Below are 18,137 nucleotides of genomic sequence, written 5' to 3'. Positions count from 1 at the left end.
AGCGGCCGCCGCGCTCCCTCCTCCGCCCGCCCCCCACTCCGGCGCCACGACTCGCCCGCGCCCCCTCCCCCTCGCTGCACCACCTTTACCACTCCGAGCCCTTCCGAGGGGCTGATGTCACCCGCCCCCACTCTCCTCAGCCACTTCTCCCGCCGAACCTCTCCCCTCGACGAGGCCCCCTCCGCCACCGCGGCGCCCCCCCCCCGCGTCACCCCCTTCTCCGCCGGCCCCTCTCGCTTTCTCCCCTTCCCTCTCCCAACAAATCACACACCCAACGGAGGCGGGTCCCCCTCCCTCGGCCCGCCACCCCATTTCCTGTCCCCGAAACCCTCTTTTTGTCGCAGTCTCCCGAGCCCTGTGGGACTCCCCCTCCCCCTCCCCAACACGCACCCGAACCCCTGGCGTCGTGTAGGCCTCGCGGAAAAAGAGAGAAAGAAGAGCGAGGGGGAGGGCGAGAGAGAGACAGAGAGCGAGCGGCCAGGGGAGGGGGACCCGCGCCCGCGTCGCCACGGCCCCCGGACCCATTTTGGGCCCCCGCCCGGCCGAATGGCGCCCCGGGGTCCCCCTTCCGGCCTCGCCCCCGAGAGACTGAGCCCGCGGGCGGGCGGCGGGCTCGGGAGCGCGCGCCCGGGGCGGGGGGCGGGCTCGGCGCGCGCGGCCTGCGGGGCGCCCCGAGGGGCCCCCGGGCCGGGCCGGGGCCGGCGCCCCCCGCCCCGCCCTTACCCAGCAGCAGCAGGCGGTGCGTGGCCCGGTAGACCTGCTTGTCCTTCTGCAGCTGCTTCTCGATCTTTTTGTTGGCCTCGCGCTGCGCCTTCTCCTCGTTGCGCTGGTCCTCGGTCTTACTGTTTCCGAGGCAGCCCATGGCGGCGGCGGCGGCGGGGCGCGGGGCGCGGCCGGGCTGCTGCGGCGGCGGCGGCGGCGGCGGCGGCGGGGCCGGGCGCGGGCGGCCTCACGCGGGCGGAGAGGGCCGGGGCAGCCGGGCGGGCGGGCCGGGCGCGGGCTCGGCTCCTCGGGGAGGAGCGCGCGGGGCGGACTGCGGACCGCGCGGGGAGGGTGGTGTCGGTCTGACCGAGCCGAGCGCGCGGCTCCCGGCCCCTCGAGCCGAAGCCGAGGGGTCTGATGGCCGCCGCGGACCGAGGCGGACCAGAGCAGGAGCTGCGGGAGCTGCTGCCGCCGCTGCCGCCGCCGCCGCTCTTATTGCCTCGGCCGGGGCCCCGCCGCCGCCCCGACCCAAAGCTCCGCGGCGGGCGGGGGGAGGCGGGGGGAGGAGGAGGCGGCGGCGGCGAGGGGGGTGGGAGGAGGAGGAGGAGGAGGAGGGATGAGGAGCGGCCGCGGCGGCGGGGAGGGCGGGAGCTGGTGGAGGGAGGCGCCCCCCCCACGGGTACCCGGGGAGGGGGTCCCTCTGCCCGCGCCCGGGACGGGACAGGCCTGGGAGACGCCCCCTCGCCCCCCTGGCTCGGGCCCCAAGCGGGGCCGGCCACGGGGGGAGAGGGGGCGTCTCCGAGCCGGTGACGACCCCTCGCACGACGCCAACGCTCCACCCCCCGGGCCGCGTCGCCCAGCGGCCCCCGAGGCCGAGCCCCCTCCCCCCTCCCGCGGGCGCCGCCGAGGGGCCGGGGTGGGCGGAAGGGGAGGGAGCGCGAGCCAGAGCCCGGACTTAGGAAATTTTTCGAAAAGAAGAGAGAGACAGAGAGAGCTAGAGAGCAGGGAGTGTGGAAGAAGCGAGGCGAGCACGAACCAAAGGACAGAGCAACCGAAAAGGAAAATGTGTCCAAACACACACACACAAATACTCAATAAAACTCCACACTACACAACGATGGTGGTGTCTGGTGGCGGGGAGGGGGCGGGGGTCTGACTAGATGAGCCGCTCCTCGCGCCCCTGGCGCTGGGCGCCATGGCCCGAGCCGAAGGCACCCGAGGTCCCGGGGCGCCCACGGCCTCTGCGCTTGGCCCGGCCGCCCACGAAGGAGAAGAAGGCGCAGCCCAGGAACATTCGGAAGCAGCAGATCGCCCCGAAAAAGAAGCCGCAGCCGCGGCCCTGCTCCGGGCGCTTCTGCAGCAGGAAATCGAGCACCCACGCGGGGCTGCGCACGGAGAGGACCGGGAAGGTCAGGAGCGGCAGGTGGGCGCTCAGCGCGCTGATCTTCAGCAGCCCAGACCCCCACACGGCGCCCCTGAAGCCCCGCAAGGCGTCGAACAGGTCGTCCTCGTCGCTCGAGTCCGTGTCCCACTCGATCCAGATCCTACTCGTGGCCCCGGCGCCGGCGCCCACGCCGCCCCCGTCGGCGCCCTCCGCGGCGCCCTCGTCTGCGCCGCCGGCGGCGGTAGCGGCGGCGACCTCCAGGCCTCGGGCCTCCTCCTGGGCTTCTGGCACCTTCTTCTTCTTCTTCTTCTTCTCCTTCTTCTTCTTCTTCTTCTGCATCTTCTCCAACTTCTTCCTCTCCTTCTCCTTCTTCTTCTCCTCGTTTCTTCTCTGCTCCAGTAGCTTCCTCTCGATCTTCCGCCGCTCCTTTTCGGTCAGCAACTTCTCGGAGGACGCCTCTTGCTCTGGCTTCTTGGGGGGCTTCTCGGTGTCCCCTTTCTTCCGCGGTGCGCGCGGCTCGGCCAGCGCTGCAGCCACCGCCGCAGCTTCGGCAGCCACCTCGGCCGCAGCCAACGCTGTCTTCCTCTCGCTCTCCACCGCCCAAGCTTTGATCTTCATGGCCATCTTCAGCATGGTGGCTCGGCCACCTCGGGGTGCCTGGCTCTCGCCTGGCCCGGGCGCCCTGCTTGCCCCCGGCCTCGGGCTGGCCGGACCCCGTGCGCCCCGTGTCGGGGGAATCGGCTGCGATCCCCGCTGCGCTGCCCCGGGGCCGCGGAGCGCGGCTGCCGGGCTTCGTTCGGGCTGCTGGGCTGGCTGCCTAAGAGTTAGCGCCAAAAAAGGGTGAGCAAACGAAAACGGGGCGAGAACAAACCAAAAAGCACCCAACAACACGAGAAATCAAAAAGCAACAAGAAACGTCAAACAACTCAAAAAAGAAAAGTGCAGAGGCGCGATGGCACGAGGTTGCTGTTACCCTCAGGCGCTCCTTGGTTAGGCTCTTGGGTACGCCAATGGAGAAGAGAAAAGAGAAGAGAGAGAGAATTGGAGGGTGCCCGGGAGGCGCGGGCAGGGCGGCAGTGCTGGGGCGCCCCTGCCCCGTCCCGGCCCCGGTGGCTACTTCCCCGCGCCGGGCGACTCGCACTTCCGCGGGAGGCCACGGTGCCCCCGGACTTACATGTGAGTGAGGTGCACTCACACGCAAGGCAGTGCCTGCCTGCCTGCCTGCCGGCCGCCCGCCGCCGCCCCGCGCTGGGACAGGAGTTCGCTCCAGCCGCGGCGCCGCAGCCCGGAGCCAGAGAGCCTGCGAGCCAGCGAGCGAGCCAGCGAGCGAGCCGCGCCGGGCCGGCCACCTGACGCAGCCCGCTCCGCGGTGCCGACGCGACTGAGTGTCCCCGCCGGAGAGCAGCGCTCCTAAGCAGCCCGATGACGCCCCAGCCTCTTCAGAGGACGGACCCACCGTGGCGGCCCCTATAAACCGAAGGGGAAGCCGAAAAATCGGCCCGCCGGGGACGCGCCCAAACGGGCCGCCGCGCACCCCGGAGGTGCAGGCCGGTGCGGGGGCCACGCGGGAGTGGGCGCGGGGCGCGGGGGACGCGGTGGCGGGGGCCGAGGGGGCGCCCAAGGCGGTGGGCGCCGGACCCCGCCTCCCAGACCTGCCTCCCAATTTTCGGTGAGTGGTGTAGCCCTGGGCGGCGTGCAAAGTGTGCGACGGCGGCGCTTACCCCTGCTGCGCGCCTCCTTACCTCCAGCTTCCCGGTTAGCGCGCGCGGAGACCGCCACCCACCCCTCCCTCCCGGCGGCGCGTGCCCGGCGGCGGGTCGTCCGATGAGAGGTGTTATGTGAGCGCGAAAAACGAGCATCGCAAGAGCAAGCAGGCGCCGGAGACTCGAGAGCCGAGCGGTGGTGGCCGGGGCCGCGAGGTCTGCGCCCCCGGAGTCCTCCTGGGCGGGCCAGGGCGTCCCAGTTATACGAGGCCGGGCCGGGGTGCCGCGGGGGGATGCTCTGGAACAGACGGAAAAGTAGTTTATTGAACACGAATTTGTTTGAGAATTGTTTAAAGACTTTCAAGTGTCCCACCCCAGCCCTGTCCCATATGAGGATGCGGTACAGCGTGGTGGGTGAAGAGCAGTCACACCAAGTTCTCAACGACTCGGCCGCGGCTCACTTTTCCTGGGACCTTGGTTGAGTCTCCTGGTTGAGCCCTGCGCGTGTCTGCTTGGGTACAATTCATTCATTCAGTCAATGAAAGTTTGGTCCGTGCGGCCCACCTTGGGCCCAGGTGAGTCAAGAGTAGCCCAGCCGTCAAGCTAAGACTTGGCAACTGCCTTTGGTGGGTCGCGGCTGCCTGCCGGTCAACCCCAATCCATAAAGTAGTCGTGAACTCTCTCCCGCCTTTAACTTTCTTTCACTTCGAAACAGTAAAACTTTGGATGTTTGGAGGGATAGAAAGAAAGGAAGAGGCAGCCTACTTGTAAATGGAAACACAGCTAACATACCTAGGGGGTGGGGTGATTGTTCGGTTTGGTCAGAGGCCTTGAGTAAACTGTCCAAAGAGTGTTGTTTTCTTTGAAAATAGACACTGTTAACCATTCAACGGGACTGCTGCAATCCCCCGCTTCTCCTCAGTTTGCTCAACTCAAAGTAAGAAAAGTTGTGTCAGATGAAGATGTCCGCTGTTACTGTTCTTGGCCCCATCCAGTACACCTCTACCCCTCTTCTACAAGGCCTCGCTTTATGGACCTGAAAGACAGCGGAGGGCAATTCAAAGCCAGCAGAGAACACTTGGAATTAAGAACAGGAAGCGAAATCTTCACGCCAGACCCTCATGATCTACATCTGCTACCTCGCCTGACTGCGGGTCTCAGACTCTCTCGAACTCTGCAGAAAAGTTGCTGTGCTTGCCCTTTCCTCCTCACATCCAAGCAAGCCAGGTCTTGATCACACTCTGGATATGGTCTCTCCTTCTTACACAAGAATACACCTTCTTTCAACAAAAACTCAAAGGAACTACCGTTCGTCTAAACAAAAGCCGATAAAAATATTTACCCTATAGACGGGAATGTTCTCCTAAGGAAATTCGACAGTAAGGCTGTTTGCAAAGATCATGACACAATCATTCACCAACTAGATTAGAAACGACCTAAAGACGGGGCCCAAGTTTTATACCTTTATATCTTAAATAAAAACCTGTTGGTTGAATTTGATTCATCAACTGATTGTCATTTTTAAAAATTGGTGAAGACTTATAAGGAGGAGGAATAGGCCAGACATTTTCTGCTCCATTTGTTCCAAAGCATCTTTCCTTCCTGCTTCTAATGTGGCAAAGCGCAAATACATCGTATTTAAGAGCAAGAAGGAAAATAGTAACCAATACAAGCTCGATACTTATGCCAGTAGCTACACATTACTACAATGAATATAATGAAGGCTCCTTATTTGGAAATCCCTGAGTTGGGTTACCATCTCCCCCCTTTTAGATAAATATCACACCTGAACTTTGAAAGGAGTGAAGCTGTCCCATGTCATACACTGATATATATTCCAGGCAAGGCACAATCGGGACTACTGTCCTAGAATGAATAAAGCAAGGTCTGGCTTCAGTCATTTCAACTTCTAACCTGGCAGGCCAACCTTGAAAAAAAAAAATTGTGTTAAGTGTAGGTTTCAGCTATATTTTATTATGACCAACCACTGATGGACAAATAAAGCATTTACTTTGTAAATAAATGACAGCAGGTGGAATCAAGGGTTTACAGGTAAGCAAAGGCCACTGAGAGCTCTGAAACACAAGCTCGTTTGTGGTCTGTTCAGCTTTCTGTTTTCACCCGACACAAAGTGAAAGATGAGATTTTTACTTAATTGGCGTGGTGAGCTGATACCGTCTACAGTTTTCAGTCTAGCATTTGACCTACCTGGGCCTTAAACATTTTAATAAAAATTAAAAAAAAAAGGCTTTCAGGCTTGGAGGCCACCATGCGTGACCTTTTCATATGAATTAGTAATTTATTTTAATAGGTTGTTACCATTTTAAGCGCCTGGTTTATGCTTTGCGAGTGAGCAATCCATTAGCATAATGCTTGGAACAGTCCAGACTCTAGAGTTTTCCAGTGGAAGGGGCCTCTTTTTTGGCTCAGGGAGAGATGGAAGTTGTGGAAATTTTAAGCTCCAGAGAGGGGCAAAGGGCCAGAATGTCCTGGGTGCAAAATGCCTGGTTCAGGTGACTTGCTTCATGCCAAAGCCGGCAAGTTGGGATAATAACACAACCGTAACCTAAAGCACTAGGTCACCTCACGATACCACTTGGTGAAAACAGATGGGCGTCCCACCGCTATACACGGGGCCGGCCTAGCAAAAGCTCTTTCCAGCAATGCAGACTTTACAACAATGGATGGATTCGCATGTCATGCCGGGGTTTGAATTTTGTGGTCTTGTAAGCTTCGTATTTATGGGTGGATGTGTTCCCTGGCTCTTCTGCACCTTCCTGTCTGAGAAAGAATGCCTCGTCTGCTCTTAAAAGAAACAGACTCGCTATAGCTTAGTATCTTGAAAACATTTTTACACTTAATGATGTAATGCAGTTTTTGGACAAGGGTGTTCTTTTTGGCCTTTCATTAGATGGGGTCACTGTAAGATCCCAGAGAAAACAGAATTATAGTAGTATTTTAATAGCCTAGGGAACAATAAATAGGTTTCCACTGAAACAGAAACCTTAGCTGTAAGGTTTTAATAATAGCGCTTAGCACTTCAATGGTGCTTTCTGTCTTTAAAGCACATTTCGCACTTTATTTAACCAGAATTACTGAAATTGTTGCAAATGAATGTGACTTGAAGCCTGCTCGATACCGATGAGGAAGCAGGTATTGTAAAAAGCGTTTTCCTAGTTCCAGTTAATCCCCCGTGAGAAGGTTCTATTACTTAGGACCATAAAGTTCTTAAAAATCTAATGTCGTGATTACCTAGGGCATTTTTTTTCCCTTGTCATATTCACTAGTTAATAATGGCAACCACAAAGTAATCCAAAACTGGCATTCAGAACTAAACATGGTGCTCAAGTTAGTAAAACTTCATTTCAAAAGCCCTGACGTTAAGGGACTAACTACAAGGCCATATGAAATCTCCTGATTTAATTTCTATCAACTAATTTTAAAAATAATTTGTTTTTAATTGAGAACATACTCGAATCCAAACAAAATATAGGGGCACATTGGCCAATGTGTTTGGACCCAATGGTTTTGAGATACCAATCAAACGTCTACTTAAAACCACAGTTCACAAAACGAGGGCAGTTGGGACTTCTGTGCCTTTATGGATCTTCCTTGACTTTGATGTGTGGACACCATCGAAGAGAGAAACTTCCTGGTCTCCATGGATGCCCAGTTCCCAGGACGATTAGTGCCCTTCTCACAACATCCCCAGGAGCCCCAGAGTGAGTGGGAGCGGACTTTTACCAAAGCCAGCATCTACTTTAAAAGGGGGAAACAATAAAGTAGAGACTATGTGCATTACAATGTTCCTTTTAAAAACTTAAACCTAAATAATATGATACATATGGTAGCCCTGAAAAGATTCTAGATGGATAACTTGGATTAGGGGCTTACTGACATCAACCACAGACCGATGGACCCGCTTACTGGAGATCTTGGGGCGGGGACAAAAAGATGTAAATTTGTTACCACTCTATAGCAGGAAAGTTAATTTTCCTAAACTAAGATACCTTTAGCCTCCCTTGGGGGCGGGATTTCACGAGGACTAAGGTGATGGGAAAGCCTGTTGCTTAGAACTTTTAATTTGGCCTTGAGGATGGGAACTCATCCAGGACGGGGAATAATGCAGGGAGGACTAGTTAAAAACAGGTGCAGGTCAGCTAACTTTTGTTTTTATTTACGAGATGCCTTATTTAAATGACATTTTATCCAACATCTTACTTAACAAGTACCAACAGGAGAAAACAAAACAAAAAGCAAGTTGGCGCGATCAAGAGAGTCTCAAAGTCCTAACAAGATCTCTGTAGATAAAAGAAGCTCTTTAATTGCTCTGATTTTAAAGATTTTCCTGTTTTTTTTTCTTTTCATTGCATTCAATTCTTCAAACTTAGCCCCATATGATTAAGAGTTCAGAGCGTTAAACACTCTGGATGAATCAGGTAATAAATTTCCTTTCATTAAATGCTGCTTTGTGTATACATATATACGTAGGAAACAACAGCTAAATACAACTTTTACATCTTGGGGTTTTACTTTATTTACCTACCAACCAAGCATGGGTGACCGTTTTCAAACAGGCTTGCACTTAGTTACTAGCCTCAGTTTGGGACAAGTGAGATTCTGACAGGGCTGTAGGTGTCACCTGCCCTCGTAGCTGAACCCTCCTCTCTAAACCCACTTCCGCCTGCTGTTGGTAAACCCGGAATTAAGCAATTAATGGGACATAATTAGTCACACGTTTAATTTATCTAAAAATGTAGGTACCTTTTCATCTGTGTTTACCCACACACGTTGAAATTGAAAAACGTGTAATTATAGTTTAGCTCCACCTCTTTCCCCGGGTCTTTATTTTAAGGGGGCACAAATGCTTGGCTCCCAGAGGATGAAGGGCAGCCTACTCCTTTGCACGTGGCTACACGTAAGTCCCAGCCAGAGGCTGTGCCCGCCACTCCCTCCCTCACTCAGCACTTTATGGAGGGCTTGGCAGCCCGCACGGCCCCCTCCCCGACAAGGCAGGAGCCCACTCGACTCAGCGGAGCCCAGAGGGCACTGTGGCTTCCTAAGGTCTTTGCCGACCTCTGGAAGTTAGGAGGAGGAGAAGACTATCCAGCCAAAGCATCAGGCATTTGCAATCAGTCTGGGGATCAGATGAAAAGGAGATGTTTTTATGAGCTACAGACCTCAGCTTTACCCACACCCACGTCCCGGGGTCTCTGCCCGCCGCCCAGAAAGGGGAAAGAGGCCTCTGCCCGCTTTCTCCAACATTCCTGTCTCTCGGTCGCTTAAGTCTCTACTACCTTCTCAGATTACGGCTCCTTTTGTGCTAATTACACTGAAAAAATTGAAAGAATGTCGCTGACTTTACAAAGAACACAAAGCAAGGCTTGCTTTAAAAACTAAATATAGCCAATTTCTTTCAGAAGGCAGACAACTCAGCTTTCAAACGATTTGCACTATGTGGATGAACTGCAGAGGGACAGCTACAAAGACCCAGGTAACAGAAGGGAGGATACGTCTAACGTGTGTTGCTCGGGGGGGGGGGGGGGGGGGGGGGGGGGGGGGGCATTTACATCAAATCCCAAATCTGGTTAATGATCAACTTCCCCCATCCCACCCACCAGCACTTCATGGTAAATTAAGACTTGCCACAGGGACTCCCCTGGTGGCCCAGTGGTTAGGGCTCCGCGCTTCCACTGCAGGGGGCGAGGGTTCGATCCCTGGTTGGGGAACTAAGATCCCACATGCTGTTCGGTGTGGCCAAAACTTAAAAAAAGAGAAGACAAGATTTGTCAATGATGGCAGACTAATATAAGCTACCATGAAAAAAGGAAAGGGATGGAATGCCAATGTGTAGAAAGCTATGTATTACGCAGGTAAAAATATAAATGAAAGGAAAAGAAAGTCTACCTTCTCACTCTGGGAGGCTGTGGCTGCCAGAGAATGAGAGGATGCTGTTTCTGCAGCTCCTGTTCGCCATCATATAAGAAATGGTCTTTTAAAAGGAGAACTGGGAAGTGTCTGTTACTGGCCAAGAAAACTATGGATGACACCCCCGCCCTCCCTCTATGAAATCCTCTAAGGGTTAATAGGTGAACAGTAGCAGCTTGGAATGATTTATTTTTTCTAAGGAACATTAAATACTGAATTGCTCATGCTGAAATAATGCCACAGCTGTGACCCTTAGGGCTGAATTTTGGACACGGGCACAAGTGACAGGTGTGCTCGATGTATGCCCAGCTTGGCTGAAGTGATGCCTAACTCAAGTCACCCCCCCGCTCACCCCACCCCCCCCGATTAATTGGTGGGGACTCTGGAGCCAGCCAGGAAAGGGCCTTTTGCCACGGAAGACCATGTGTGCTCAGCCGTCAACAAAAATGCCAGCCTTTGAGGGGGATGGAGGCCCTGCTCCCTGAATAGAAAACAAGAAAATCAAGACAGACCTCAGAAGACAGGGGAAAGAGGAAGTGGGAGCCGAGAGGTCTGATCAAGATCAGACCCTTCTAGGTTTTAAAGCAAACAGATCTGTCCTATAATTGGCTCTTGAAGGATTTTAGCAAACGAAGCAAGCCCAGGATTCTAGGAAATGTGTCACCAAAATTGGTATTATTAGAGGAAGTGGCACAAAGCTAGAAATACAGAGTCTAATCTGTAACATACTAATTACACCTATTTTTATCCCAGGGTTGCAGTGACCTAACGCCAAGAAATGAAAACTCTAGAAAACTAGCCCTTCACGTATACAAGACATGAACACCCTGAGGGCAGGGGCCACAGGGCAAAGGTTTCACTGAGTCCTTTAATCTGACCTGAGGTTAGAAATCAGCAGTCACGAAGGTAGCCAACTTTCGAGGGAACTTGGCAACAGTGGAGGAGGGCCCGTGAGGCTCCAGCCCAAACCTTGGGAGCTCCGGTATGAAGTCAGCATGCTGGTAAGAGGACGACTCTGGAATGTCAAAGTCCGGCCTGAGCAAAATGCCTACGGGGTGTCCTGGTCTGCAGAGGGCAGAAAGAAAGCTCTGCTGAGCCGAAAAGGAGCCTAGAGCAAAAAGCTTTCGTTGGTCCATCCCACCAGCCACACAAAGGCCCTGGGTCCCTATCCTCCGGCAAGAGGATGCCAGATGGCTGACGGACAGAGAACCACCTCCAAAAGTTGACAAATCTCCCGCTTTGGGGACTGGTTCCAATAAGGATGCTTCTCACTGTGATGGTTGAAGGCATCAACCAGCTTAAAGCAGCATTAGGTTTTTTGCTTCCTTATCCTGAAAACACAAATCTCTACCTTCTGAGTACCAGGATATTTTCATAATTGTACTCTCCGCTTCAAAAAGCCTAGCTGTGAAAGAATCTTTCAAAGGAAGTTGATATAAAACTTAGTTGGGACCCAAAGACATCTAATCTGCAAGTTAAATGGATATTCCATGCATTCATAACCATTCAAAGCATCCTAATGTCTAGAAAAACCTAACTGGCCCCATCCTATCATGATGTTATTATTAACCCGGGCCTCATGGGGGCGCCCTAGAGCAGGGGAACTTAAAGTCATTCTCAGCCTTAAAAGTGAATTTCTTAAACGGTTTTCTATCAGTTAAATCAGTAATTAGTCTAAATACATCATTTCAGTAATCTGCCATGAGTCAGTTGAATGCAAAATGGGGGGAAAAACTGTGGGCTAACTAGGGTGATCCCCAAGGACACAATGTTTTAATCTTAGATATAACTTTATATTTCATTTGCCTTGCACATTCTTAAATGTGTTAAATAGATGTGTATTCCTCAACCTGGCATAACTACACATCCTCTAGATTTACTGAGCGTACAGAAGGCAGACAGGGCAACTTTGTGAAAAAAAAAAAGAAGAAGAAAACTAAAGAATAGAACTCTACAACAAAAATGTAGTTTCTAAAATGGATGCCAAAGTAGAAAAGATATTGAGAGAAAAATATATGTGTATTTCAGCAAAACTACAAACACACCAAAACAGGTACCAGCAGCATGAAAACCCCAGGGGAACAAACCCAATAATCACTCTAATTTATAGTAACTGAACCCTTGGCTTTGCCTTCCTCCCAACACCTGATAATTCTGTGAAATCACCCAGCTGTCACTCTTTTCCTTTTAGAAACATGACACTGCTTTGTCTTTATTAGAATTCAGAGGTCTGCTTGATGGGGCCCCTAATAAATGTAAGTCATCATCACTTCTTGACCTTTTTTCCCCTGAAATTCTCGGTACGCGGTTAAACTGCTGAAAACATATTTGCAAGGTTCTGTGACTGTAACATAAAAATAAAGGATCAAGGCTGGGTGGCTTTGGAGGTCTGAGCACATCTGGGCTCCGCCCTGCCTGCACCCCAGAGGGAAAATAAGGCAGATCGATTAGAAACAGCATCTGGGGGTAATAGCAACGCTCTGCTTTGGGCTGAGCTGTCTGCAAATAGGAATGCTCTGCACAAGACTGAAGTACAGGAGGGGGTGTGCCAAGGAGCCCTTGCCCCTTCCTCTGCCCCTCCTAGCATCCCCTTCCTCCCCCACCTGCCTGGCTACTGAGTGCCTTGAAAGAGCAGGAAAAAACCCTGTAGCCCAGAGAGCCTCAATTAGCTATCCACATGAGAAAGAAAGAAAAGATTGATGATGGAGTCCTAGTTATGGTGACTTTGAGATAAAAGGATGGGGGGCGGCTTTTTCAAGAAACTGCATCATGACGCTTTTTTTTTTTTCTTTTTCTATAAAAGCAACGCTTGTCGTCCTTATTTGTTCACTGGCTGCACTGGGCTGGTGGTACCCTAAAACAAAATGAGGGCAGGTGGTCTCAGCCTTCACCACATCCTAAGATGGCCTCAGGCACCAGACAGACCTTGACCCTGACCGTGATGTTGCCAAGAGCCTAGTCATAAAGACTCCGCCCCCCTGCACGCCTGTCTGTGAAGACTGGGGTCCCCACCTCCCCTCTACTGCAGACTTCAGATGGCCACTGCAGAGAAAGCGAGAGGGTCTATGACATCTTATTCGTGTCCCCTCTACTTCCTCATTCCTCAGAGAGCAGAGGAACGGCTTCTAAGGTCTGTTCCCTCCAATTCCTAAAAATAAGTTTCCCTACAGCATTGGGTTGGGGGGATGTCAGGGTAGGTGGTCAGATGAGCTGTTTCTCAAATATTTGACAAACCGGCTGTCTGTGGACAAAACAACCAGTTGCTTTTCCATGATTGAACTTTTGACCAAATTGATTGGATGCTTTGGTGTCAAGAAGACAAAAACTCAAGTCAAAAAGATCACTAGAATAGGAAATTGTGGGCGACAAAAAACAAAACAAAACAAAAACCAAACAAACAAAAACCATACTATAGTAGGAAGCATTACTTTTTCTAGCAACAAAAATCTGAGTTTTCAGGTTGTGCTAAATGACTCAAAATTCGCCAGTGAAGAGACGGCAGAGAGAATGGATTTTTAAAAAGGTTATATCGTTCCTATTTATTTGGCTTTGCTGCTGCCAGAAAGTGGCTCGGAGCCCTCTTTTTTAGCACTCTATAAGATGTAAATGGTCTAAATTAAGAAGCCATCTAATCTCCACCAATATTCATTCTGACATGAAAAATGAGACCAATTCTTCAAACAGGATTATGATCCCCACCACCCGACATTAACCGATCACCTCACCCTGTTTCTCAAAGAACGGGATATTTTCCTTTTCCAAAGTGCCTATTTATTTCTAAGAGTGGATCCTCACACACTTCCCTTATTCCGACATTGAAAAGGTACAGCCTCCTAACGTGGGCTGCTTTGACACCCCCCTCACCCCCAACTCAGCAAGCTTTTTTGTCTTATTTGTCTTTTTTTGTTTTTTTTTCCTCCAAACTAAAATCCCTCTAAAATATCTAAACACCCCAACGGTCGTAAGTTGGGATGCTGCCCCTTCCTCCTTGCAGACTGCACTGCCGGATCCTAAAACTGTTTTCCAAGCAGAAAAGGGAAAACTGAGAAAAATAAAGATTTTTTTTTTCCTCATGTTTTCTCCTCAACCGGTCCATTGAAATCAGCAGGATCACGGTTCCTCCGTCTATGCAGCAGGCAGAATCACCGTGCGTCCAGATAAAGAATTTGCCTTTTGGCTGGGCTCAGATGGGGACACTGCAGTTGTTCTAGAAAAAGGAGGCATCTCTGTATCCCTGCAGTACCGCCTCAGCATCCCAAGACCCCTACCCCCTCCCATAAGATCTCGCAGATGTTGCATTTGGCTTGTGAATCCTCAAGAAATAAAGTGGCTTTACTCGGAAATGTCCATCATTCACCTACCACACAAAGCCCTAAGTCCCTGCTGTTTCATTATCCTCTGCCCGGTAATAATCATCAAAATCAGAAGGGTCTCCAGCAGCACGATGATTCAGTCAGGGGCATAAGGGATCCCGGGAAAATCACGGATTGTTTGGGAGAACTTGCCACATACAGAGCCTCCCTGGGGAGAGGGGAATAAGGCCCCTCGGTGTTTATCGCAAGGCTGCGGGGTGCTCTCTCTGGGCGACATCACTTTTAACAGAGACATCGGGTAATTTAGTTACACAAAAGCAGCGGAGGTGAGCAGGGTCAGATCATCTCTCCTGTTCTGTGTAGTTCTGTCCTAGAGGCTCTCCAGCAGCCTGCACTTGGTGTTTGCAAGGCATGAAAGGGTCCTAAAACGGAGGAGGGGGCTGAAATAATGCACCTTCTATGCCTTTTTGTCCCCCCCCCCCCCCCCGCTCCCTCCATCCCCGGGGACCCGCGGGCAATGTGGATGCATGTGGGTGCTTTCTTCCTCACATTCCCAAGCCCAGGAGCTAAGGCTCTTTTCAGCTGAGAGACACTGCTAGCACGAATCCCAGGGCCACCTTCAGGGGCTGTTAGCAACCCAGTTGGGGGCGGGGGTGGGTGGGGGTTCCTGAGGGCTCAATGTCTAAGGTCAACGCAGGGTGGGTGGAAGGGGAAATGGGCCCTTTCCCTGATTCTCGCTTGAGCTGAAAGAAACTGATTAACATCTGCTTTCCACCTCTTTTCCCATCGCTAAAACGCCGCGGCTGCCCTCAGAACAGCAGCCCCAGGCCTGCAGGGCTCTCTCTGGCCTCCTCTGCAGCTCCAAGGCCCTGGAATGGCCATTTGAACCAAGCACCTGACTTAACAACAACAAAAAAAAAAACAATAAAAAAACAACCCACCATTTTCAAGAATGAGACGTACGGCCACTGAAAACCCCTCGGCTGCTTTCAAAGCCGATAGAGCAGAACACAAGCTAGACCCCCCCCCACCCCGCCCTCCAAGGCTCGGGGTTAAAGTCACAGCTCACCCCACAGAGGGGAAGGGGGAAGCCGGCACCCAGCAGCTGGCTAAGTTCTGCCCTACCGGCCCTTCCTATGCCCGGCTCACCCCTGCCTGCAAACAGCGGGCCTGACCGGCGCCACGGGGGCCGGGACCCAGGACCGTGCGGGGGACGCTTCCCTCCCTCCTTCAGTGTATACATCAGCCCGCGGTGACAGCCCGCTTTGCACTCCACTCGCATCTCTTTCAGAGCCCCCTCCCCTTCCCCCCACCACAAGCCTCCTCGGTAAAAAACCAAAAACCATCTTGTTCTTTCATCATAATTAAAGTGCTGTCAGGGAAAATGGCATGGCTGATTTTTGCCGCAGCTGAAATGACCCTCTGCTTTCCTCTCCTCTCATTTGCTAAAGTGGTCCTTTCTCTGCCTGAAATCAGGCCCTTTGGTGATGGAAATTTTAGCAGGAAGCAGACAGTTCTAAGCAGAATCCTAACCTTGGGAGGGTGGGGAGAGAAATCGATGTTTTTGGAGCTGGCCCCTCTGCGGCAGCAGCCTAGGTGCTGCAGGGCTATCCTCCCGGCTGCCGCAGCCCTCAGCTCCATCCACGCCCGGCTCCCTAATTACCAGACATTGTCAGGGGTCGCAATTTAGCCACATTTGGAGGTCGATTCTCCCCGTTGACTTATCTAAAGGGCAGGAGGAAGCTGCTTGGAAGGAAGTAAACAGGTTCTGGATCTGGGAAGATAAAATCCAAGCGCCTTCCTCGCTCGGAGGGAAAGCGTGACTGCATATTTAATATCCTCGCCAGCCTGCGTGTTTGTGTTTGAAATAAAGCTATAACTTAGACGCATAATGAAATGCCCTCCTCCTCCCCGCCGAGTGCTACCGAGCCCCTGGGTGACGCTCCTGTCACGGCCACTGCAGTGCCCAGGGCTCTCTCTGGCAATGGCATCTCATCTCATTTTGTGAAAACGTCACTCTGTCCTGTTAGCTATCAGAGAACTTTCTAAAAAGGACATATCAGGTGAGCAATGCAGTAATGTTTAAGGGTGAAAAAAAAAGAAAAAAAAAAATTAAAAAGAACGAAAAGGAACCCAGGGCCCTGAGTACTTTTCAGCTGTGCCTTTGGAATCCATGACATATTATTCAAACTCGTATCATGTGAGGAATTCATAATATTCATCCCAGCCTTCAACTACTTCGATTTTAAGGAAACATTTCAAAATTAGCTTAATTTCCTTTTCCTAAATATCGTGCATCTTGGAAAGGCCCCTTCTCAGTTTCACTGGGGAGCTCAATTGGCACGCTTCCGGGTTTCTAGAAGGGTATGCTAATATCTGGCAAGTCAAAATGGCAATCCAGGCCTCCCTCAATTGAATCATTAGCTGTTAATGCACCTCTGAGTAACTCCAAGCTCAGGTGTGAAACCAACCCAAGTGTCACTAAAGCACCGCTTTTTCCTCGGGCTGCAGCGCGGGGTGGTGGGGCTGTTCATGTAACACGCCAGCAGCAACCTTGTTTGTGCCGCTTCGTTATTTGCTGGCCTGGACTCCTGCCTCCCTGCTCCTTTCTGCCCCAAACCCCCGACTTGCCCCCCACCCTTTCTAGAGAAAGCAAAGCAGCTGTAGAGTACTCAAATCTTTTATTTCCTGACTATTCTGTGTGTCAGAGCAGTGGACGCTGGAGAAAAACATGGGGCTTGTTATTACCGGCCTGAGCCGGCATGAGTCAGGCACCCGAAGCTTCCATCTGGACCTGACTCTGCCATTCGGATGGGGGCCCCCTCCTACCACCCACTAAGCTGTACCTGGAGAGCTGGGGTGGGGGAGAAAGTCCTGGGGTCACGGGGGCAGGGGAGAGGGAGCCAATTCACTGCACTGGGGGTGCACAGAGCTGGGCTGGGGAGAATGGGGCTCAGGTGTCAACTGCCCTAACGCCCCCTCCCCTGTCTTCCTCCACCGCCTCCTGTTAGAATTCTATTCCACTATTAAAAATGTGACTCTCTCAGCTTCCTGGCCTCGGAGAGCTCTTTATTAAAATGCAAACGTCCCTTAAGGGTAGCTCCGTAAGCCTCTGCCGGCTAATGGGATTAAGTGAACAGAACACAGCCACCTGCAGGGAGGTAAGGAGGCCTGGGGGCCAACCCCACCTTCTCAAATTTGCCAAAAGCTCATCCCTGAACAGGCAGAAAGCAAAATTCAGCCTTCCCCGTCTCAGATGTCTTTGAAAGGGGACTCTGTAGCCAGAGCCTGAGTCCCAGCAGTGGGATCGTTTGCTCACTGTAATTCTTGGCGCCCTGGTGGCCCCATCTCTTTCCAATCATTTCTCTTAGGATGGACATCGTTTTCAAGGTATCCTAGCAGAGTGGTCCGGATTCAAGAGAGGAGCATCAGGCCAGCGGTGGGGAAGTAATTGCACATAACTAATTCATTTACAGAGGCAGCCACTTGTAATAAAGGACGTTTTCAAAGTGACTTGGCAAACTGATTTTTTTTCCTGAGCTGGTAAACAAGCTTCGCTTTATGCCCTGAAAATGGGTTTTCACTCACATTGATTTCTTAGTGTGCCTCTCAGGTGAAGGGCATGGAAATGTCACAAACAAGGAGAAGCCCAAACTTAATAATTCTGTAAACCTGAATTTTACTCATGGAATCAAACCAGTCCCTGTCGTCTGGGAGTTCCTTCAGTTCAGTAGCCCTCACAAAAGCACTTCCCTCATCGTATAGCTAAAATAAAAATTCTCCATCTACCTATCTGTACACACACACATATTTTATAAAAATCACATACCATGTGCTAAGCATTACAGGAGACCTTTAGATAAAACGACTCTTCCAAGGCTACTGAAGAGATGACTGAAAAGTTTGTGAAAGAAAAACTGGAAATTAAATTCTGGAATTAAGAGTGCATTTTTTTCCCACAATGACCGGGAATTAATTATACTACTGAATATCGCGGATCTCTATTTGCATTAGGAAACAGGAAAAAGAGGCCCAGAGCTCAGGATCTAAGATGGAGGACGGAAGCTAAGATGGAGGACAGGCCAGGACCTAAGATGGAGGACGGAA

General features: G+C 51.9%; 1 protein-coding gene across 5 annotated transcripts in view; it reads right to left on the bottom strand.

The window, feature by feature from the left end:
• Positions 1-18,137, bottom strand: part of GNAS (GNAS complex locus) — a 54,437-nt gene that overhangs the window by 17,593 nt on the left and 18,707 nt on the right. For 4 of the 5 annotated variants that reach the window (XM_082857271.1, XM_082857270.1, XM_082857272.1 and 1 more), the window contains exon 1: positions 724-1,214. The exons of the other annotated variant lie outside the window; for it this stretch is intronic. In XM_082857271.1, the coding sequence (XP_082713397.1) occupies positions 724-862 (139 nt within the window). In that variant the 5' untranslated portion in view covers positions 863-1,214. Of the gene's footprint in view, positions 1-723; positions 1,215-18,137 lie in introns of those variants that run through there. 5 annotated transcript variants of the gene reach the window in all.

The sequence above is a fragment of the Leucopleurus acutus genome (assembly GCF_964270905.1).
Source record: "Leucopleurus acutus genome assembly, chromosome: 16".
Lineage (NCBI taxonomy): Eukaryota > Metazoa > Chordata > Mammalia > Artiodactyla > Delphinidae > Leucopleurus > Leucopleurus acutus.
Note: the sequence above shows the minus strand (reverse complement) of the source record. Positions and strands in the feature narration are given on the sequence as shown.